Source organism: Grammomys surdaster, unplaced genomic scaffold (genome assembly GCF_004785775.1).
Source record: "Grammomys surdaster isolate TR1022 unplaced genomic scaffold, NIH_TR_1.0 232, whole genome shotgun sequence".
NCBI classification, from domain to species: Eukaryota; Metazoa; Chordata; class Mammalia; order Rodentia; family Muridae; genus Grammomys; species Grammomys surdaster.
Window position 1 is genome coordinate 1,629,272 of NW_021604677.1, and position 22,552 is coordinate 1,651,823.

At 35.7% G+C, this 22,552-nt stretch overlaps 1 protein-coding gene across 1 annotated transcript in view; it reads left to right on the top strand.

Moving 5' to 3' along the window:
* The window catches only part of Sim1 (SIM bHLH transcription factor 1), an 85,090-nt gene that overhangs the window by 30,598 nt on the left and 31,940 nt on the right, over nucleotides 1-22,552 (top strand). The window contains exon 9 of the mRNA XM_028773630.1: nucleotides 11,039-11,207. Coding sequence (XP_028629463.1) covers nucleotides 11,039-11,207 — 169 coding nt within the window. The remainder of the gene's footprint in view (nucleotides 1-11,038; nucleotides 11,208-22,552) is intronic.

The following is a 22,552-nucleotide window of genomic DNA, read 5'->3' on the forward strand; positions in this document are numbered from 1 at the left end:
ACATTCCAAAGGGTTTGTTTACCTAACAATTACTGATATATAGGTCTCATTCAGAGCTGGATAACAAGTTACTATTTAAGAGTATCAAAGATGGGCCATTGGGCTCAAGATAATTTGGCTTTGGGTTTGCAACATTCCAATTTCTCGGTATAACATAAGTTCAAATTACTTCATCAGTCTTGCAGAAGGCTCAGTGTAAGGGATACTTTCCCCAGTAACTTTCATTCACAGAATTCCCATTGGCCTATCTAACTTGGTTATATTAATGATCTTTTTCTTTTTGGCCTCAAATTCACTATCTTCCTGCCTCAGCCTTCACAATGTTGGAACTCAATGCATGTCACCATGCCTGGCTATATTTCCTTTATGTTTGGCTTCTTTCTAGAAATCAATTAAATTAGGAGTAAGGACTGAGGATAAAGGTCAGTTGGTAGATTACTTGCCTAACATACCTGAAGTGTTGAGTTTGATCCCTAGTGCCACATAAGACAGTCATGGTGGTACATGCCTATAATCCCAGCACAGAGGAGGCAGAGGCAGAAGGACCAGAAGTTCAAGATCATCCTCAGCTACATAGTGAGTTGAAGACAAACTATGTCATACCACACGCTGCTCTATGAACAAAACAAACAAAAGCAAAGTAAACAAACAACAAATAAATTAGCAGTTAAGGCAGTGAAAGGGAAGATTATCAGGTTTTAATTTACTTCATTTTTTAAACAGGTTGGGTATATTGTGTTTAATTTGTTTTGATCTGTCTTATAAAAACCAAAGCCCTCCTTGTCTTCTAAGAAAATAAGAAGCAGAAAAGATGAACAAAATTTAGATATTAAACTTAAAGGATGAATAGCTATACTTGAGCTTTGAAATAGGGAATGCTTTTCTGAACATAAAATAAAAATTTCTCATAGCAAGAAATGTGGCCCCCAAGTTAGATCACTTCATTTCAACACATTTTTGTGTGAAATAGTACACACAAAACCTCCAAAGATAGATAATTCTGTTAGGTAGCAAGAATGGAAAATGGATGATAACAGAAGAGAAATGTCGAGGCACTAAGAAAATGTGTGTATTTGGACATTTCAAAATTATAAATGGCATTTCTATGATGTTGAACCTATAAAAAAAGAAATTCAATAGTGTTTCATCTTTTGTAATGTAATATGCACAAATACAAAATCTTGGAAATAAAAAAAATTTGGGGAACTACTAAGAGTATGGTAGGAATAATTGAAATTTGCTTCAATTAATGTTTTATAAAATGTTTGTTCTAATTACAAAAGCCAAACATGCTCATTATAGAAAAATTATGATAGTACAGAGAACTATAAAATGATAAACGATATTTTGATGTGTTTTCTAGGTATCTGCATTTAACATTTTAGTTCATTTCCTCTCATTATGAATACATAGTACTTTTTAACTTAAGAAAAAATTTAGTTTATTGTATATTTCACAATTAAAGTCAAATCATCTAATGTGCTATATAAAATTTTATTACAAGGTTATACCATAACTTAGTAATTCCTCTAGGTTTGGTTATTTTATACTTCTAAGTGAATATAAGAAATTATGTCAATAAACATCTTGTATAGATATGTGATATTTTATTCTTGATTATTTTCTATTTTATTATATTTATATGGCTAAAGGTGAAATTGCTGGACTTAAAATATGAGCATTCTCAAGACTCTTGACAGATATGCTTGGTTTACTCTCTTATCAGTAATAATATGAATGTCTACTTATTCCAGTGTATGTCAACTGGGACTTGTCATTAGAAATACCTCTGCCAAATTAAAGGCAAAATTATTATCTGTTGCCTGATTTAATGTAGTTTATAGATTGTTGAGACTAAACCTTTGAAATATTTCTAAGCAATTTGTGCATTCTTTTCTTACTTTCCTATTATGGAGATATTGCATTCATTATCAGACTGTAGAATTTATTTCTTTGGGAATTAAAATTGTATTTTTCCTACCTCATTTCATATAACTGTGTTAGAAAAAATAGTTTAGGATGAAATGACTTTAGTATTCTAGTTTTCCTAAATATTATATATAGCTGAATTACAATTTGATAAAATAATTTAATTTATTACAAGAATAAAATAGGATTTGATTCTGACTTAGGATCTCACAGGATTGCTGAGTCATCATTATTAAGTTTAACCTGGAACTTAAAAAGGTCTCACATAAAGTAATTTACTTAATAAATACCTTGTATTTATTTAGAAAAGTTAAATAGTATTTTTGAATTTTTGATCACTTGGATTTGAGGTGAGTGAAAGTTGATTTCAATGAGATATGTTACTAAGGTATGTTAGTTAGAAAATAAAAGTTGTTATGTGACAAGGGATTTAGTAGTTTATTGTCAAGACATAATATTCACCACACAGTCACACAGACTGAAGGAAGTGTCAAGAGTGATTGAGACAGTGATCAGTCTGTGAACTAAGAAAGAAAAGGAGGAAGCACTGTGGCCTGTAGGAGTAAGAAAACAAATCCAGTGTGACGGCAGGTCTGCACTTAAAACTATTTCAGCATGCTCCATGGATAATTCAAAATACCAAATGTCTGTGTTGAGGGCAAACATGTCTCCATGTGTTACAGCTTTTACTCTACTTTTTGCTTGATATTGTTTGCCTAATGATTACATTCATAGCTTTATTGAAATAAAAACATGCAACAGCATACTTTGCTCTCAAGCACTGTCTTCCTCTTGTGTTACCATCTAACACAGTGCTTGATGGAGCCTTCAAAGCGGTAGAGAAAGATGGGCTTTAGGAAAAGGCACTCTTTCTAAAAGCAAAGAGTTTGGGGGAATGACAATGCAATAAACATGAGTCTGTGCATTTGTATGAGACTATTTCATTTCCAACGGTGCCTTAGCCTAATTTTCGAGCAGCTTGTCTTTGTAGTTGAGCTTCTCAGTACAGAATCTTCCTTATCATCTCTTTCTGTTGGACTCCATAGGAGCCTGAATATGAAATATAAAGCACGTCTCTCTGCTGCCAGGACTTACTGGTGGTGAGGCAGCAACTCTGCCAGAATACAAAGAAGGTCATGCACTATGTGTAAGAGTGACTCTAGAATCCAATTAAAAAGTTTAGTGTAGGCACAGTCATCCCCACTTAATCTGATCACAGTTTAATGCAATCCCCTGCTTATTTCATCCAGTGCCTTTGGAGCCAAATCAGTTGTGTGTCTCTGTTTCCACGTTTTGCCTGGGTAATTTGATCAATTTCAGCTGTTTAAAAAATCGCTCAGTTAGGAAGTCTGGCAACAACTTTTCAGAATTGCCTTGAAGGATAATGTCCCCAAAGAAGCTCCAGGATGACCTGCAGATCCAAACTTGTTGTATCAGAGGCAAAAGATCAGTTTTCTAAAAAGAAAATAGGATACAGTTTGGTGTTGGGGAGAAAAAAATTTGTAAAGAATCTAAAAACGACCTCAGCAATGATGTTGGCTTTCTTTGTACACAGTTTGCAAGATGAATCATAGGTACAATGTCTTGGTTGCAATGATAGAAATGTGGCTAATGTGTTTCTCTGAAAGTGGAAAGTTCCTTTCATTAGCTTTACAAGGGTTTCACAGTGAGCTTTTCACATGACAAGTTGGCATTGATTTCATGAATGGTTGTGGTGTGTTGTTAAGTGATGGCTGAGGAAGGCCAGTGAATTGAATGTGGCCCAGTTTTTTAACATGGAAATTTGAGTCGTTCCAAATATGTACATGGTTATTATAAAGTTTAAAGTAGATTAAATGACTAATTTTGAATATAATGGTTTTTGACTGTATAATGGAATAAGAGGATTACTTTGGTCTCCAAATATGGGTGAGATTGACAGCTACAAGTCCAAATGACTGTGTGTTACTCATCTCACATTGCTTCTGGGTACCCAAGGATGTCTGTAGCTGGTGTACAAAATCATTAAAAGAAGAGAAAAATCAAATGTAAATCATCCTCAATAGCCTTTTGAAGAATATATAAAGTTCTATATGCCAGTAGTTCTTTTTTTTTCAATATACTAGTTACCCTTAAAAAGATAAAGTGTGTTGCTCCAATTATATAGAAATCCTCAAGAAAGCTTGAAGAACAAGACCATGTCTTTTTGCTGTTGTAAAAAAATCACCTAACTTATATTCCTCACCAAACTCTTTGCTCTTTGGAATCTAATGTCTGTGTAGCTGAGGTATTTATTTTCTTATTTATTTATTTGTTTATTTATCTATTTATTGTCCTACATCAGGAGGGAAGTGTTAAATAAATGGCTTCACTAAGGATACATGTAATCTTGAGTACATGTGTGATACCAGATTTGCTCCACTAGAGGCAAGGAGAGAAGTAGAGCCAGACTTCTTTTGCTGTCCAAGTTTGGAGGAGGGAACTGGGACTTGTAATTCCCATGAACATCTATCCCTTTAAGCTATACAAATGAAATTCTCAATTTAATAGAAGTCTAAAAGTAAAACAAATGCTTTGTTCTTCTCAAATCTGCAATTCAGAGCTATTCTTGGCAGCACATCAACCACACTCGAAATGTCTGTAAGTGGATATTTTTTTTATTATGCTTTTCATCCTAACATATCTATGAAGCTGTTGGAGTTTTGAATAGAGAAGCAGGAGGGCTGAGTTACACTGGATGACTGTGTTGCTCTAAAGATTCCATGTGCTTACTTAGCAATAAAGAACTTGCCTTAGTAATTTGACCACATGCAGTAGAACTTAAGGATGGAAATATAACAGACCAAATTAAAATACATTTGGGATGAAAAGGAAAGAAAAACAAAATAAGAAGTATTCTTTTTTAAATGAAAACATTTTTATTTATTCTTTATGCCATATATTTTGATTGTTTTTTTCACCTCCTCCCAGATCCTCCCCCATCTCCCTACACACTCACCTTTGTTGTTACTCTCTCTTTAAAAGCAGTGTTTATAATGAAATGCATCTAAAGTGAGATAGAGTTGTGTAGTGAGAAGAGATAACGCTGTTGATGGAGTATTTGCTGTTCCAGGCACTGTGCTGCAGGGTTTTCACTCATGATTTTCACACAAACTCTACCCACTAAGCTACATCCCTGGCCCTACCATTCAGAGTTTTCACTTAACATAATGTCTTTCAGTTCCATCCATATTGCTTCAAATTACAAGATTTCATTCTTTACTATGGCAAAATGTGTGTGTGTGTGTGTGTGTGTGTGTGTGTACGCCTGCGCATGTGTGTACCTATGTTCATGTGTGATATTTTCTTTAGCCACTCATCTGTGTATAGACTCTTCTGTCTGTAGGCCACTGGGACTAGTGATGCAATAAGCATAGGGATTCAGGTACCTATTTTGATATGCTGGTTTCATTTCTTTTAGACCTTTATTCAGAAGTGTGATAGCTGTATTATAATGTAGCCCTATTTTTAGTTTTCTGAGGATCCATCATACTGTTTACTAATTTGCACTCTCAGCAGCAGTGTGGTGGTGCAAAGTTTCACATTTCTTGCACTCCCAGTGGCATATTTCATTTTTGTTTGTTTGCTTTGTTTTGTTATTTAATGATCCTGACTGGAGTGAGTCTTTTTGTGATCTTAATGATAGTGATATTGAGTCCTTTCCCTGTGTGCTTGTTGACCATTTCTAGTTTTTGTCTTGAGAACTGTCTATGCAGCCCACTTGTCCATTTTTAAATTGTTTTATTTGTGAGTTTCTGTCATAAGGTTCCTCATATATTCTAGGTAGTAATCATTAGTCAGCTGGATAGTGGGTATGAATATGGGTAGATCAGGAAATAGAAAACTCAGGCCAGAATCAGAGTTTAGGTATCATTCTCATGGCCTATTTTCAGGGACCTAGTATTCTTAGGTAGACTCCAGTCCAAAAGGTTCAACAATCTCCAAAACAATAATCACTTGGGGACCAGTTATTCAAACACATGAGCCTAGGATGTAAATTTTACATTTAAGCTATACATCTGATTATGAATCATGTAACTTTATTGAATCTATTTACCAGTACCATCAGTCTTCATGTTTTATGTAGTCTGCAAACTGGGATAATTTGACTTTTTCTCCTCCTTACTCATATGCCTTTTCTTTCCTCCCCTTGATCTCTTGTTTTGGCTGAAATTTCCAATACTATGGTAAATAAGAGTAATGGAGGTGGATATCTGTCTTTTTTTTCCTGTCAGCTAGACACAAGCTAGGGCCATTTGAGAAGAGGGAACCTAAACTGAAGTGATGCGTCTATAAGGTTGGCCTGTAGCAAGCATGTGGAACATTTTCTTGATTAATGATTGGTGTGGAAGTGCATGGCCCACTGTGGGTAGTGCCATCTCTAGGCTGGTGGTCCTGGGTTGTGTAAGAAAGCAGGTTGAGAAAGTCTTGAGGAACAAGCCAATAAGTGGTGTTATCTCATGGCTTCTGTATCAGTTCTTGCCTTGAATTCCTGACTTGATCTCCTTTGATAGTGGACAATGATGTAGAATTGTTAGTGAGATAAGTCCCTTTCTTTGTTTCTTTCTTTGTCTCTTTCTTTGTTTCCTTCTTTGTTTCTTTCTTTGTTTCTTTGTTTCTTTCTTTGTTTCTTTCTTCCTTCCTTCCTTCCTTCCTTCCTTCCTTCCTTTCTTTCTTTCTTTCTTTCTTTCTTTCTTTCTTTCTTTCTTTCTTTCTTTCTTTCTTTCTTTCTTTCTTTTTTATCTTAGGGAAAATGTCTTCAGCTTTCTCCCAGAAGTAAATTTGACTTTGTTTTTGTTATATTATTGTCTTGAGAAATATTCCTTTCTATACTTAACTAGTTGAAAGTGTACACTTACTGAGTGCTGACTCTCTTCTAGAGGGTTTGTAGAGATCAATGAACAGAAGGCCTCTATCTCTCATGAAGGAGGCACTGGGACTGATCCTGAGGAAAGTACAGAGGAGACCAGAAAAATATGTCCTACTCTAACATTACTTTTCAAATGATTATAATTTCCCCCAGTAAACTCTAAACTTCTGGAAGACATAAGCAAAGAGATATTTTGTTACAATATGAAAGCAAATGCATAGTATATCACATAACTGGTACGTAATATTTTTTACTTTTTGTGTTTTTGAGATAATGTCTCTTTTTTATGTAGCTCAGACTGTCCTGGATTTCCCTATGTAGATGAGACTGGCATTGAAGTCATAGAGATCCACCTGCTTCTGCCTCTTGAGTGCTGGGATTAAAAATGTATGCCTGGCTTAATTTTTTTATTGGTTATTTTATTTATTACATTTCAAATGTTATCCCCCTTCCTTGTTTCCCTTCCACAAACCTCTTATCCCATCACCCTCCCTCTTGCTTCTATGAGGTAGCTCCCCCATTCACCCACCTTCTCCCACCTCACTGCCCTAGCATTCTTCTATGCTGGGACATCAAGCCTCCACAGGACTAAGGGCCTCCCCTCCCATTAATGCCAGATAAGTATCTGGAGCCATGGGTCTCTCCATGTGTACTCTTTGGTTGGTGGTTTAGTCCTTGGGAACTCTGGGGGGGTTTCTGGTTGATTTATATTGTTGTTCCTATGGGTTTGCAAACTCCTTCACCTCCTTTAGTCCTTCCCCTAACTCCTCCATTGGGGTCCCAGTGCTCAGCACGATGGTTGGTTGCAAGTATCTGCATTATTTATTATCATTGTGTATGAGAACATGTGCCAAGCATATGTACAGAGGCCAGAAACAAATTTTGGGGGTTAGCTCTCCACTTCCATCTTTATGTGGGATCTAGGGTTGAGCTCAGGTCATTAGGTTTTCATAGCTGGTATCTTCACCTGCCACACCGCCTTACCCACCCTCAGGTTTGATCTTTCTGTTGTGCTATTAGCTTGGGGTTGCTGGTATTTCACTGAAGATTTCTAGATTTATATTCAGCAGGGATAGTGGTATGTAGGTTTTGTGTGTGTGTGTGTGTGTCTGTGTGTTTGTGTGTGTATTTTACTACTGTATCTTTGTCTGATTTGAATATCAGGATAGTGTTTGTAGCATAGAATGAGTTCCTTTTTCAGAAAGAATTTTTTGTATAGTTTGATAGTGGAGATGTGTGCTTTCTGGAATTCATGAGTAAAGAAAAGAAAAATGAATCAATGAATCTTTATTCATATTTGCAACAGTGAATAATTTTTGCTGTTTATGTATATGACACAAAGCAGGGGCTGAATGGATTTTCTGTATCTGGTGAACAGAAGTCCATTGGATAGAGTGGTCAAGAGTGGAAGCCTCACCTCCTGTCAGAGTCCAGTGTACTTGGCTTACTGTTTTCTAAAGGAATGCAGGTCTCACAGTTCATAATCTATCATCAGTGTCTTTTTCCCATTGAGAAGAATCTGCTGGTTTTAAGTTATTAGTACTCATTGGGTGGAGAAAAACTCCTTTTAAAGTTGTGTCATTGTCTTCCTTTTCCACTTATGTGATATATTGTGCATTTGCTTTCATATTATAACAAAATTATATTATAAATATAAATATATTAAAATATATATTATATCTCTTCGCTTATGTCTTACAGAACTTAGAATTTACTGGGGGAAATGATAATCATTTGAAAAGTAATGTTAGAGTAGGACATTTTTTTCTGGTCTCCTCTGTACTTCCCTCAGGATTAGCCCTGGTGCCTTCTTCCTGAGAGATAGAGGCCTTCTGTTCATTGATCTCTACAAACCCTCTAGAACAGAGTCAGCACTCAGAAAGTGTAAACTGTATGATCTCAGAAGGCAGGAAGAGCTTCATAGGAACAGATGGGTTGTAAGATGTTGGAGGAAAGAGAAAGCCCAGAAATCAAAAGCCAAGTTTAGGGGCTATTATTTAGACAAAGTGAGGGCTGAAGAAGGAAAACTTCAATATATTGAAGAAAAACAAATCAGGAGTTGTATTGTGGACCACATAGCATTTCTGACTCAGGAGTACCCCTCTGTCTTCAGAAGGAGGTGATTAGAGAAATATTGACAGTGATGGGAAAGACGAGGTGTATGACTTCTTGTTGAATCCTTGTTGCTCTTGTAGAATATTTTTACTTATTGAATGATTTGGATAGTCATTGTCAGATTCCAAAGGGTACTGGTTCCTAGATTTTCCCTTAGACACTCAAGTCTATGAAGTCCCCTATATCAAATGGAGAATTTATATATAATCTATATACATATAATATATAATACATATAATATATATATATATATATATATATATATATATATATATATAATCTATATATTCTCTATATGCCTTAATCTTTCTTGGGTACTTAAAATTCCTAAAATAATATAAATCCTGTATAAACAGTTTTTGTACATTATTGTCTATGGAACAATGGGGGAAAAGCCTGTACGTGGTTCAGGACAGATGCAATTAAAAATATTCTCAATCCAATGTTGTTTGGCTCCATAGATATGTAACTTGCAGATGAAGATGCTGACTGTGTCTGATGGCATGCTATTGTAGTTTGCTGATATCTGTCATTGTACTGCCCTGAGTAATACTCAAACTGGTTTAGCTGGTTTCCATTCTTACTCACTTCAAAGACTCCTGGCCTGAATTATGATTTTTGCCTTTTTGAGTTGTTAAGTAAATTGTATGTATTTACAGCACATGGTGGTGTTCTTGATATATGTATACATTGTGCAGTGGCTAAATCAAGCATACTTTGTGAATGCACTAGCTCACATACTTACAATGTATGTTTTTCATAATAAGGACACTTAAGAATCATTTCTCACAGTAATTTTGAAGTAATTAATTATAGTTTTCTATTTACCTGATTTCGCTAGTCTCCTAGAAAGAGAATAAAGAGAATAGTAAATATTGCTCACTCATGGAATGTGCCTGCTACATTATTGGATTTGTTGTTTACTACATGTGTATATACATACATATATAAATAGCACATATATACATACATATATATGTTACAAAGAAATATGAATGAATGATTGAATAAATAAATAAATAAATAAATAAATAAAAGTTTACAGTGTTCTAGAGAGTAAAAACAATTAGCCAGGTACCTTGGGTCATTTCAGTTAGTTCTGGAATCCATAAGAAATTTCTCCCACAAGTGATGATAAAAAAGACTACTTGAAAAAAGTTATTTTGAGGAACTAGTGGGAAGTAGATATTCTCGGAACAAAATTAGAGGTTTTAAGTGACATCTGATGGTATCTAGAAGGCCTTGAGGTTGTGCTTGTGGGCATGACCAAGTGCATTTCATAACACAAGCTCCTTGTTCCCTTCATATCTGTCTACAATCAGTATACATGTTTTTTTCCTGAATGGATTATAATGTACTCCACATTATAGTCATCATCTTCATTCTCATGTCTCTACCTAGCATACAGTCTGGTTTATCTGGAGCACAATACATGTTTATTAGATGAATGAAGGAACAGAAAAAAAAAACTCTGATTATAAAATGTACTCTGAGAAGGCTGATTTAACCTGTTGAAAAGGATTTTTAGCTACTTCAAAGCTAGCTAGCTATAAGAACATTAAGAATGTTTATCACAATGATATTGTTGCTGATGATTTGGTATCATCAGCTGCTTATTGAGTTCACTCACATGGAAACCTTTAATGCAAGTTTAATAATTCATATCTCATAATCCAGGGCACAAAAACTCACTTTAGCACTTAGCACCTATCTTTTTCAGGAATAGGGATGCTGAACTTGAGGTTTACCGGAGTAACTCAGCAGATTTTTCTTGGACTGCTAGAAAGCCAAAGGACTTTCTGAGTCATTATACTTACTGTTTGGATTTTAATTAAAAATACTTATCTGAGTAGTTAAATGAGAGGTTTATCTTCTATTTAATAAAACCAATGGATGAAAACCACATTCACACACATTTGTTAACTAAATGTGAATGTTTTCTAGAATAATACAGCTGTTTGGGTAAACCAGCTTTATGACTAATTTTTGCTTTCTTTCTTTTTTTTATGTATGTGTATATAAAGAGTACTGTCTTTCCTGATGAGAGAACACATCAATCTATTCCTTGTGGTGGCTGATTAAAGGCTTTGTTCCTCACCTCCACAGAGACACAGAATACAAAGGGCTGCAGCTCTCCCTGGACCAGATATCAGCCTCTAAGCCCACTTTCTCCTATACCAGTAGTTCCACACCCACCATCACTGACAACAGGAAGGGGGCCAAGTCAAGGCTTTCAAGTAGCAAGTCAAAATCCAGAACCTCCCCATATCCCCAGGTAAGTACATGGATGTTTTACAACTGTTTTCCCCTCATGACTTGGTTTGATCTTGATGTGGAAGAGGTGTAAAACCAAACTAATCATGTGTTGTTGACAGATTAAAACTGTTGAGAGAAATTGTGAATTGATTTTGCTGTTTGCTGTGTTCATGAGAGTTTAGTTTTCATCATCGGAATTTCTTTGCTATTTCAATTGATTCTACTTCCTCTTTTCCCTAACTCCCAACAATGATTAACTTGGAAGATTTAGCCAAAATAATAAAATATAAGAAATAAGGGCTCAACAAAGAAAATTTTAAAAAAAGATAAGAGGTTAAAGCTAAGACTAAAGAATGGCTTCAGCATGAAATTTGCCCACAGTTTGCATATGGGAGAAATGGGACACATAGAACCCCCCAGATGCTAAGGTGGAAACAAGTCTCTCTACAGGGTAGTGTGAAATGGTGACGCACAAAGGAGGTGTCCTTGAAATATTGCAAGGTACAATTAAGAGAAATATTTTTTGGAGGGAAAAGAATATTTTTGTGACTACTGTGTGATAAACAGTAACTAGGTTTTGGCAAGGTGTGTGTACAGCTTCCTGACTCCAGATTGAAGATTCCCTACTCCCTGTATCCTGTGGCCACTTGACTTTCATTCCTTTCTGGAGATGGACTGCTAGACTTCTTGCATCTCACTGGGGGTAACTCCGAAAATTATTCTTGGGCTAGTAAGAAATTAAAGGACTTTATGAGGCACTATACAAAATTATTATTATTAAAAATGCTAATCTGAGCCGGGCGGTGGTGGCGCACGCCTTTAATCCCAGCACTTGGGAGGCAGAGGCAGGCGGATTTCTGAGTTCGAGAGTTCGAGGCTAGCCTGGTCTACAGAGTGAGCTCCAGGACAGCCAGGGCTAAACAGAGAAACCCTGTCTCGAAAAACCAAACCAAAAAAAAAAAAAAAATGCTAATCTGAAAGATACTGAAGTGATTATTTTTGTTCTTTTTAGAGCTGTTATTTTTGTCAGTATTTATAATTGTAGACTATTTGAAGAAATGCTTTTCATTGACTCAGTCATTATAAAGGTACTATTTGCTAGATTATTTTAATGTCTGGATAATGAAGATGAGATGACAGTGACTTCTGCCACCAAGAGATTTAGGTCACATGGCTTGAAATCTTTCATAGAAGATGAGGTTTCTTTACTCAGACAAAAGCGGGAGATGGGTGAGGCCAACAAGTTTTTCAATGCACAACTCTGTCCAGGATAGCTGAGTACTTTACTGTTGAGACATAAAATAACCAAAGACACCTCTAATGAGGCCTGCTGCTTTCTCTAGAGATTCTGTGAGGAGCTTTTTATATTACCATCTGGTACTTTGGAAAGTAAGTTTTATTGCTTCCTTTTAGAAATGGATTATTCTCTGGGTAGTTCTTTTCTCAAATACATATGAATTTTGGACACACAGATGAAAGAATTTAAATTAGGAAATACTAAATTAAGGAGTTTGTTCTTTGTTATATAAGAATTAACACACATGTGGACACACACACACACACACACACTCTCCTTGCTGAATGTTCTAAACTTCATTGTATGGTTTGTTTGCCTTCATGCTTATTTCTTAATCTTTAAAATCTCTATCAGTTCACTCAAACAGTAGATGCTCTCCCATTAGGTGACTTCTTGTGTGTGTTTAGCTGATGAGGAATTAATTTCAAAGTTAAACATATTATATAGTTAAAAATATAAAAGTGGAAAGGAGAAAACTCTTTGTTATTTTCTTTAGAATTGTATGTTCTTCAATGATGTTTTATAATGTGTAAAGTCACACATAAAGACAAAGCAAAAATTACATACCTTTTTAAGATAGGATTTCTCTATTTACGTATTAATACTTGGATAAATTCAGTACTTAGAATTTTGGCTGAATGCCTCCTTTTAAGCAGCACAGTTGGTTATAAACTAACTTTACCTAATATATGTACGTTCCTAGTAACACAATATGTCTACTCTCTTTTTTAAAGTTAGTTTAATTAATTTATTTTTATTTTGTGTTCATTGGTGTTTTGTCTACATGTATGCCTGTGTGAGAGTGTCAGACTCCTGGAACTGGGGTTACAGGCAGTTGTGAGCTGCCATGTGGGAAATTGAAACTGGGCCCTCAGGAAGAGCAGCCAGTGTTCTTAAACACTAAGCTATTCCTCTAGCCCCCTACTATTTCTACTTTCAAGGTGCCATTTGTGCAGGCTGACAATAACAGGCATTTGCTATTAATTTTTGTTTTGATGTAAGAATATTTTTCAGAACACTTTGGAAAAGTGTGACAACCAGAGGAAACTCATCATTCTTTCTGCTGGAAGAAAGCAACTTCAAAATCGGCATCGTAGATACATTTAAATCCTCAAAAGTCTTAAAGAAAAAATATTTTCAAAAATATTTGATACAAATTATTATTTTTTTAAAAAATCACTTATTTATTTTATGTATACAAATACACTGCTTTCAGACACACCAGAATAGGGCATCAGATCCCATTATAGATGGTTGTGAGCCACCATGTAGTTGCTGGGAATTGAACTCAGGACCTCTAGAATAGCAGTCAGTGCTCTCTCCATCTCCCCAGCCCTCCAAAATTATTTTTTTTTTAGGAATAGCTAGTCTGTAAGGTTTTCTACAGCACTGTTCTTATAGGATTTCCCAGTTCTTATAGCATGTATGAGCTGAGGATCTGTTTCAGAAAGATGCTATGGTGATCATTGTGAGGTCTGGGGGTATGGACTGGGTAAAATATAAATAAGTTGTATAAAATATTCTTAAAAATTTCAGTAAAGTAGTCACTTATACAGTAGAGCAGAAGTGTGGTGAGAGATGACATACATAGAGGACTTTGTGAATTGGTGTCTGAAAGTGTGCATGATCTAACTTTGGGGGTAGAATCAGGCATATGGAGGTGAAAAAGCAGAATAATGTGTGCCATTAGTGTGACTAGGTCTAGGGATGGAGTACGGGAGCTCGGCATTTCTGAATGAGCGAGTAATATGTTAGGAAAAATAGATTGGTGCTAATATATGTTAAGCCAAGAAGTTTAAGTGTTTTGTGGAGAAGAAGTAAAGTTTTTTGTTTGATGTGAGATTGATATGGTAAAGCCAGCCAAATTATTCAGGAAACTAATTCACATAGATCCTGAAGAGAGTTGAAAAAGACCTGTTAAAATTATAGGAAAGAATGGTTACTTTTCTTTATCCTGACTTCTGTATCTTTTCTTGTTATAGATACATTTTTTTGTCATATTTATATTATTATTGTTTTGATAATTTGCTTTTACAGCTTGTTTTCAGTTTTTCAAGTCAAACTTATGTTGAATCCCTCCACGCACATTAATAAATGAACAATGGTAATGGGACGATGGTTTGAATTACATTTTAGATACCTCTGCCCATTTTTAGTACCTTTTATTTTAACTTTTTATTAAAACTTTAATGTAAAGAACCTGCAAATAAAAATACCACATGCTCATTTTTCAAAGTTTTCTTTTTTCTTTGTTACTTCCATCTGCAAATATCATTTGAAGTTTCAGAAGGCTGAATGCAGAGCAAAATTGAACCTACAAAGCAATAGCTTAGGCCTCTTATTAGGTTAATGATGATTTAATGATTCTATATCATTTGTTGCCCCCTTTTATTAATGTATATTATGCACATTAAAATATTCTAGCAGATGTCTAATGTAAAGCAGTAAAGCTTTTTTGAATTATTTACATACTCTTCTATGGACAGTCAGGATATGCACAAATTACAATTCACTCCCAGCCCCTAGATTGGGTGCAGGAGTAGATGAACCCTCAGGTCCTTTGGAATTAGAAACCCTTGGGAATGATTTCAGACTTGATTACATTATGGCTGCTTAATGAATGACTCAATCACCCTTGCACCCCTGTGTATTACTTGAGTTGGTAAAGGTCAAAATGGAATTGTTTTGAATGATTTTTAGAAAAACTGTGGTAGGAAATATTATGATTAATTTCCTAAGATTCTCTACCTAGATTCAGGGCTGCCATGTGGCTGAAGTCCCATCGTAGCACTGAAGTAATTTAATGTTACTGGTTTTATATTTGTAAAAATAACAATGCTGTTTTTATAGTTCTTTAAAATCGGAACTATGGAGTTTATAGAAATAAATTTTTAGACCTTATGTGTTATGCATTGCTAGTATGCTTTCCACCTGTTTTTTTTTTTTTGTTTGTTTTTTTGTAACTAGCCCTGACTACTCAGTTGAAAGTTGTCTTGCCATGGCCTACCATGTCAGCCATCAGTAAATTGCCTCCTGACTTCAGAGTTTCCTTTTAAACTTTTTATATTGGTAGGTTTGTAGTTGTGTTTAATACAGTCAGTGTGTGCCAGCTGAGTTTATTGCATCATCCTGTTCTCTTCTCACCTTTTCTCTAATCAGTAGTAACCAATGCATGTGTCATCGCTAATAAGGAAGTATGTATTACACTGTGGATGCTTCTGAAACCTGAAAGTGTTTAATCACTTGCTACAGACACACTGTAACACTTGCAAGTTTTATTTGACATCTGTTCCTTTAAACAATTTCACAGAACCCTCTTAATTTTCATTACCAGCAGTCTAGATTCCTTTTGGTGAAGGTGGAAACTCTCTTGGAAACATTTTTTTTTTTTGCCTTAAAAATACCTGGTGATTACTGCACTGGAAACCTCACATTTTACATTACAGGAAAAAATTACCAATAATTTTATAAGAAAGTAATTCCATTACACATAATACTTTTATCATTACTATTTAGAGATTCTTTATTTGATGCTTTATGTATCACAGGAAACCATGAATTTCTGGAGTAATTTTAAAATATACTAATCTATTTGTATAAAAATCAATCTATCTTTACAGAAAGTCTTGTACGATGCAGGCTAGTTTATAATACTAGGACTAGGCTACATACAAATTTAGGATTTGTCTTCTTCTGTAGAACTATCAGGAGATTATTACAACAATTTTGATTCTTTTATATTTTCTTCATATATGAACTGCTGACTATTATTATTACTGTTGTTGTTGTTGAGAAAAGGTTTATTCAGCTTACAGTTCCAAGTTACAGTCTGCCATTGCAGAAAAGTTAAGGAAGGAACTCAGCTATGAAGCTAGTCACTTCATAGCTAAAATTAGAGAGAGAATAAATGCACCCATGAAGAAAGCTTAATTAGCTTTTCATTTGGTATCAGCCCTTAAAACAGTGTCACCCACAGTGGGCGGCATCTTGGCACATCAATTAATTAAGGTCATTCTTCAAAGACTAACACAACATAGACAGCCCCACACTAAGATTCTTGCCCCTATGTTGTGTCTGTCTAGCTGATAATTAAATCTACCAAGAGACGGGAGAGACTTAAATTCTAAAGCCTATGTTCTCAGATACACATTTAAAGGATACAGACCCAACTAAATCTCAACTAGAACCTTCCCTTGGGGTGGCATGAAAATTTCTAAGGCAATACCACCTCATTGGGGCAAAAACAAATTACAGGTTATCTCATTGGCTTATTATGACACCAAGCCCAGTCTCAAGTTACCTCCGCTATAGGTCTTTGAGTGCCTCAACAACTACCAAATCTGGCTGTTTATGTTACAGATGCTATTTTAACTCAAGACTCAAGAAAGAAAACTGGTCTAAAACCTGACTAATAATTTTTGCATTTTATTATTATTTGCCATTCACTGGAGCCAAATTTATGTTCAGAATTTCTTCGATAGACACTGAAAACACAGTTTGGAATTGATAAGAATAGTGTAAAGCCAGTGACAATAATAGAATTAAAGGATGTAGTTAAGTCATAATGACAACCTGTACAATCATACAGGTATTGCTGAATGTACACACAGATATACCTATGTACACAGCAGTGAGGTAATGTGGAAATCACAATTACAAATGTACTGTGGTGCTTTGAATATACTTGGCCCAGGGAGTGGCACTATTAGGAAGTGTGGCTTTGTTGTAGTAGGTGTGGCTTTGGTGAAGTAAGGATGTCACTGTGGGGATGGGCTTTGAGACCCTGCTCCTAGCCACGTGGGAGTCAGTCTTCTCCTGTTTGCCTTTGGATCAAGACGTTGAGCTTTTAGCTCCTCCTGCACCACGCCTGGATGCTGCCGTGCTTCCTGCCTTGATGATAATGGACAGAACCTATGAATCTGTAAGCCAGCCCCAATTAAATGTTGTCCTTATTAAGAGTTGCCTTGGTCATGGTATCTGTTCACAGGAGTAAAACCCTATGACATGTACCCACATTCAAACAGAAGGCATCTACTGTATGTGGCCAAAGGCAAAATTTTTCCCCCTCTTTTGCAATGCATGTGTGCATACTGTCCTATTCTATGAGAAACTGTAAGATTCACATGACTTCAGATCTAGCTTCTGTTAGCCTGTGAAAGATTCCTTTGCCACAAACACTGAATATGATAGAGTTTAAATTAAAAAATCTGTGCTTTACTTAAGCAACCTAGTAAAACAAGAAAAAGAATCAACTAAAGTGGAGATCATTTTATGAACTAAAAGATGTTTATATGGCTGAATCAGAAACCTATCAGTCCATATACACTATAAAATACATTCCACAATGGAAACTATTGCTTCTTGACATAGTAATATTTAATGTGTACTTCCTATAAGCAAGAGATATGCATGGAAACAGGGAAATATCAAATTCAGACATGTCCTCTCTTCTCAAGGCAATTTCTAGAGGATAACCCATCATTAAGTATTACTGGATTTGTTTTCAACATTGAGCTCAACTATTTGTTAATCCATCTAGATTTCTCCAGAAAGGAATAAGGCTGCTATCTCTTTAGCCATTAGAGATTTTAGATTTTCTTCATATTTAAACTGGCAAATATTATTATTATTATCATTATTTTAGGAGAGAAAAGGTTTATCCAGCTTACAGTTCCGAGTTACAGTCCATCATTGCAGAAAAGTTCCATCAGCAAACCAGTTGTTCACAGGAAAAGGACTAGAGATAAAGATCACTGTTTTAAATGAAATAAGCCTTACTCAGAAATACAGATCTCTTGAGTCTCCTCTCTTTCATGGAATGTAGAAGAAAAAGAGGCATGGAAGCCATTAGTAAGGGATATGAGGGAATAGGAATGCGATGGCAGGAGAGGGGCAGGGTAAGTATGAGGAAGGAGGAGGGGTAAAATGGACGTACCTTATATATACATGTATGAAAATGACATACTGTTGCTTGTGACTCCAACCAAGACACTTGGGTGGGGCCGGAGTAAGAAGGCACAGAGTCAATGACAGAGACTCCAGGAGACAGACAAGTGGCAAAAGCAGACTCCTTTACTGTAGGAACTGGGCAAACTTTTATACTCCCCTCCCAGAATCTCATTGGATATCAAGTAGCAAGATGTCTGTCTGTCTGCCTTTCTCTCTGTCTTCTGTCTCTGTCTCTGTTTCTGTCTCTCTCTCTCTCTTTTTCTTTCTCATTGGCTTGCTCCATTGCCTGATCTAGCTTCAGTAGTCTCTAGCTATATCGGCAGGTTGGCTCGGGGGGGAAGTATCAATGGCTGGGCCTGCTTGGCTAAGTTCCTCCTACAACATACTGAAACCCACCATCTTGTAAAAAAAAAAATAGAATACAGCAAAATAGACATATTTAAATGATTTTTTTTCTCATGTGCTATTTACTAAATTGCTAGAATTCAGAGGTTTGGAGATTAGAGGGGTGATTTAGCTGTTAAGAGCACTGTCTGCCCTCCCAGAGGACCCAAGTTCCACTTTCAGCACCTACCTAGCAGCTCATAACTGTCTGTAACTTCAGTTCCAGGATATCCAAAGACTTCCCCTGGCCTCCATGAGTACCAGACATGTATACTTAGTATACACAGACATACATGCAGGCAAAACACACCTATACACTTAAAATAATACAGTATTTTAAAGTGTTTTTATATTTCAGTCTGAGATCTCTGAAGTCTGTATTAGCTCTCATGATGGTTCAGATTACCCTTTCACCTCCTGCACATCTCTGTTGCACGTCTGACTTAGAGAGAAGCAACTGACAAGTTTCCTGTTTTCACTGGGCCAAATATTTGACCTAATGTGGACCAAGGAAAGAAGACTTATGTGAGAATACTGTTTGGATCATCTTAAGTGCTGACTAAGGGAAAGACTATCTCCATGTGCAGCAAGTGTGAGAGGCCAGCTGGGGTTACAGGGAGATTACTTATGCCTACACTGGGCCCAGTGGGCGTGAGACCCTCCCCCCCCCCCCATTGTCTGTGTGGTCCTCTCTTCCTCTCTTTCACTATGATATAGAGCACTCCATTTCTCCTGCCTTATACATGCTGCTTTAATCCATTTTCTATTACTATAACAGAATATGACAAGCTAGGTAGCATATAAGGACCAGTATTATTTTGGAAAATACTTTTTCAGTATGCTGAGCCCTATGCATTTTGAATTTCTGCTTTGTTTTTCTGTCAAGTTCTTTATTTACTTAAACACCTAAGGTAGGCAATAAAGTGCTAAAGGTGAGTGTGTTAGAAACCATGTCCACCATGTAGGTGAAGAGACAAAACTAGCCTGTTTGGAATTAGAAGATGTGGTCAGTCATTGGTTCTCAAAGTTGAAGCTTCTGACTTCTCATTCCCTTGGTAACTGTCTGGCAGAGAGGCAGAGAGTTGTATTCAGGATTATTGGCTTCTGCCCACATTTCCCTTAATTCATTCAAGAAGCTTGGAATCATATCAAATATCTTTTCTGACCACAATGATATCAAACCAAAAAAAATCAATAACAGGAAGAAATTGAAAAAATTCACAAATATGTGGAAATTAAATAACATATTCCTGAGCAGGCAATGAATCAAAGAGAAACAAAAGCTAACAGAAATCTTGAAACAGATGAAAATGGAAATAAGACCTGGCAAGCTTTACCAGCTAGAACAAGAAAAATGCTAAGAAAAGTCTTATAAGAATCAAGAGTTCGATAAAAAAGAATAAGACTCTGGAGTGTAGCTCAAGACAGAATGTTTGCCACAGGGCCTATTACCCAACCCCACAAAACCCCAAACCAATATAAACAAAAGGGATGATTTCAATTTATATTTATACCTAATGATGAAGTTCACAGAAAGAAGAAGAAAGTGAAGATTACAAGCAAATAAAACAGAGAAAACCATAGTTAAATCAGCCAGACTGAGAAATCTTTTTTATTTTTATTTATTGTCTTAAATTTGATTCTATATAATATATTCAGATCATATTCTTTTCCTCAAATCCTCCCAGATTTTTTCCACCTCACCAAAGTTCACGTTGATTTTTTCACTTTCTCAAAAAATCAAAACAACAAAAAAATGAGAACACAAAAATACTCAAAAAAGACATAAAAACCAAAACCCATGAAGTTTGTTTTGTGTTGGCCAACTACTGTTGAGCATGGTGCCTATCCTGGAGTATGGAGAAAACTGAATTTCCCTTTACAACAAGGTATTAATTGCACATAGTTTCATGGGTTTTGCTCATTGTTTTTTCCTCCTTTCCACTAAAATTCTAACTGGCTTGAACTTACGTAGGTCTTGTGTATGCTGTAATAGTCATTGTGAGTTCATATGTATATCAGTCCTGTTGTATCTAAAAGGCACTGTTTCCTTAGAATCTTCCATCATCTCTGGCTCTTACATTCTTACTACTTCTTCCCTGAACTTTATTGGGAGACGCTTAATATAGACATCACATTTAGGGCTAAATATTCCAAAGTATCTCACTCTTTGCATATTGTCTATCTTTGGTTTTCTATACCATTTACTATAAGCTTCTTTGATGAGAACTGAGTGATGCTCTGGTCTATGGGTACAGTAGCCACTGTGTCATTAAGAGTCATTTGTTGCTATGTTCTCTTAAGAAAATAATAATAGTAGGTTTTTCCTTAGGTTTCATGACCTATGTAGTCTTAGGATCTTGATCACTTTAGCAGTGTTAAGTACAGTTTTCATCTTCATGAACTGGGCCAATTTTAAAATATTGGTTTGTAACTCACATAACATTTTGCTGCTATTCTACTTGTATAATTTACAGGCAGGTTATTATTGTAGGTTTCAGGAGTTGTAGTTAGGTGATATTGATGATTATTTTTTTTCTTCTCTGGTACCATGCACAGTACCTTCAAGCATCGTGGTTGCTAGTCTTCGGCACCAGCTTAATTTCTTCATGTTCACTTATATAAGTAGTGTCTTTGGCAATAGAGCCTTCCCAAACTGATAAATCACTGGCTGGATGAATATAAGAAATAATACAAATACAATTTAAGTGAATGAGACATTTCAATCAGATATTCATACATTTATGGAAATATGGAGGATTGAACAATTATACATGAAAAAATTGCCTAACTTAAGAATAAATGGATACACTTCTAGAGGATAAAACCTACCAAGACTGAGTTATTAAGAAGTAGATAATCTATGGAAGTAAGAGGATTGAATCAGCATTTAAAAAAAAACCCTGAAGGGCTGGAGAGATGGCTTAGCTGTTAGGAGTACTTATTCCAGCCCGAAAAGACAAGAGTTTGGTTCCTACCACTCACATGCAGTGATTCTGAATCAGGGGATCTAAAGCCCTCTACTGGTTTCTGTGGGCACTCATATACATGACATACATTCTCACAAAGAGGACACACACAAAGCAACTACAACCAAAGACAAACCAATCCCTAATCTCCCAAGGAAGACAAGTTTATGATTTTATTACAGAAGAACTATATGCACATCTTTTAAAAGTTGTCTAAAAAATTGAAGACAAGTTTCCAAACTAATTTGACAGGCCAGATTCTTTCTTTACTTATGTCACAGCCAGAAAGAGGTACCCCAAGAAGACAGTATTGTGAACAAAAAAGCAGACTTTCCAGCTCTGCTTACATACTAAGTTGATGAGCACATTAAAAGGATCATACATGACCAGGTGGGACAAATTAGTGAGTGTGGTGAATGGTGGAGCTTAGAATTTATATGATTAACAAAATAAGGGCAATGAAGCAATTTAGCATGTTTTTAGCAGTATTTAGAAAAAAATTCTAAAAAAAATGGTTACAGAACAAATGTACTTCAGTATTATGAAGACAACAAATTGATGAGGCCATAGCTAATGTCATACTTCATGGTCAAAAGCCAAAAACCTTTTTTCAGTATAATCAAAGTGAGTGTATAAAAGTGTCATAATGAAATTCATTATTTTGTACAATTGATACATATGAATAAAAAGTAAAGAGATCAGTATCAAGACAAGATATAAACTGAGAAAATTTGTGCTGAGCTGGGATCTCTAAAGCAAGGACAA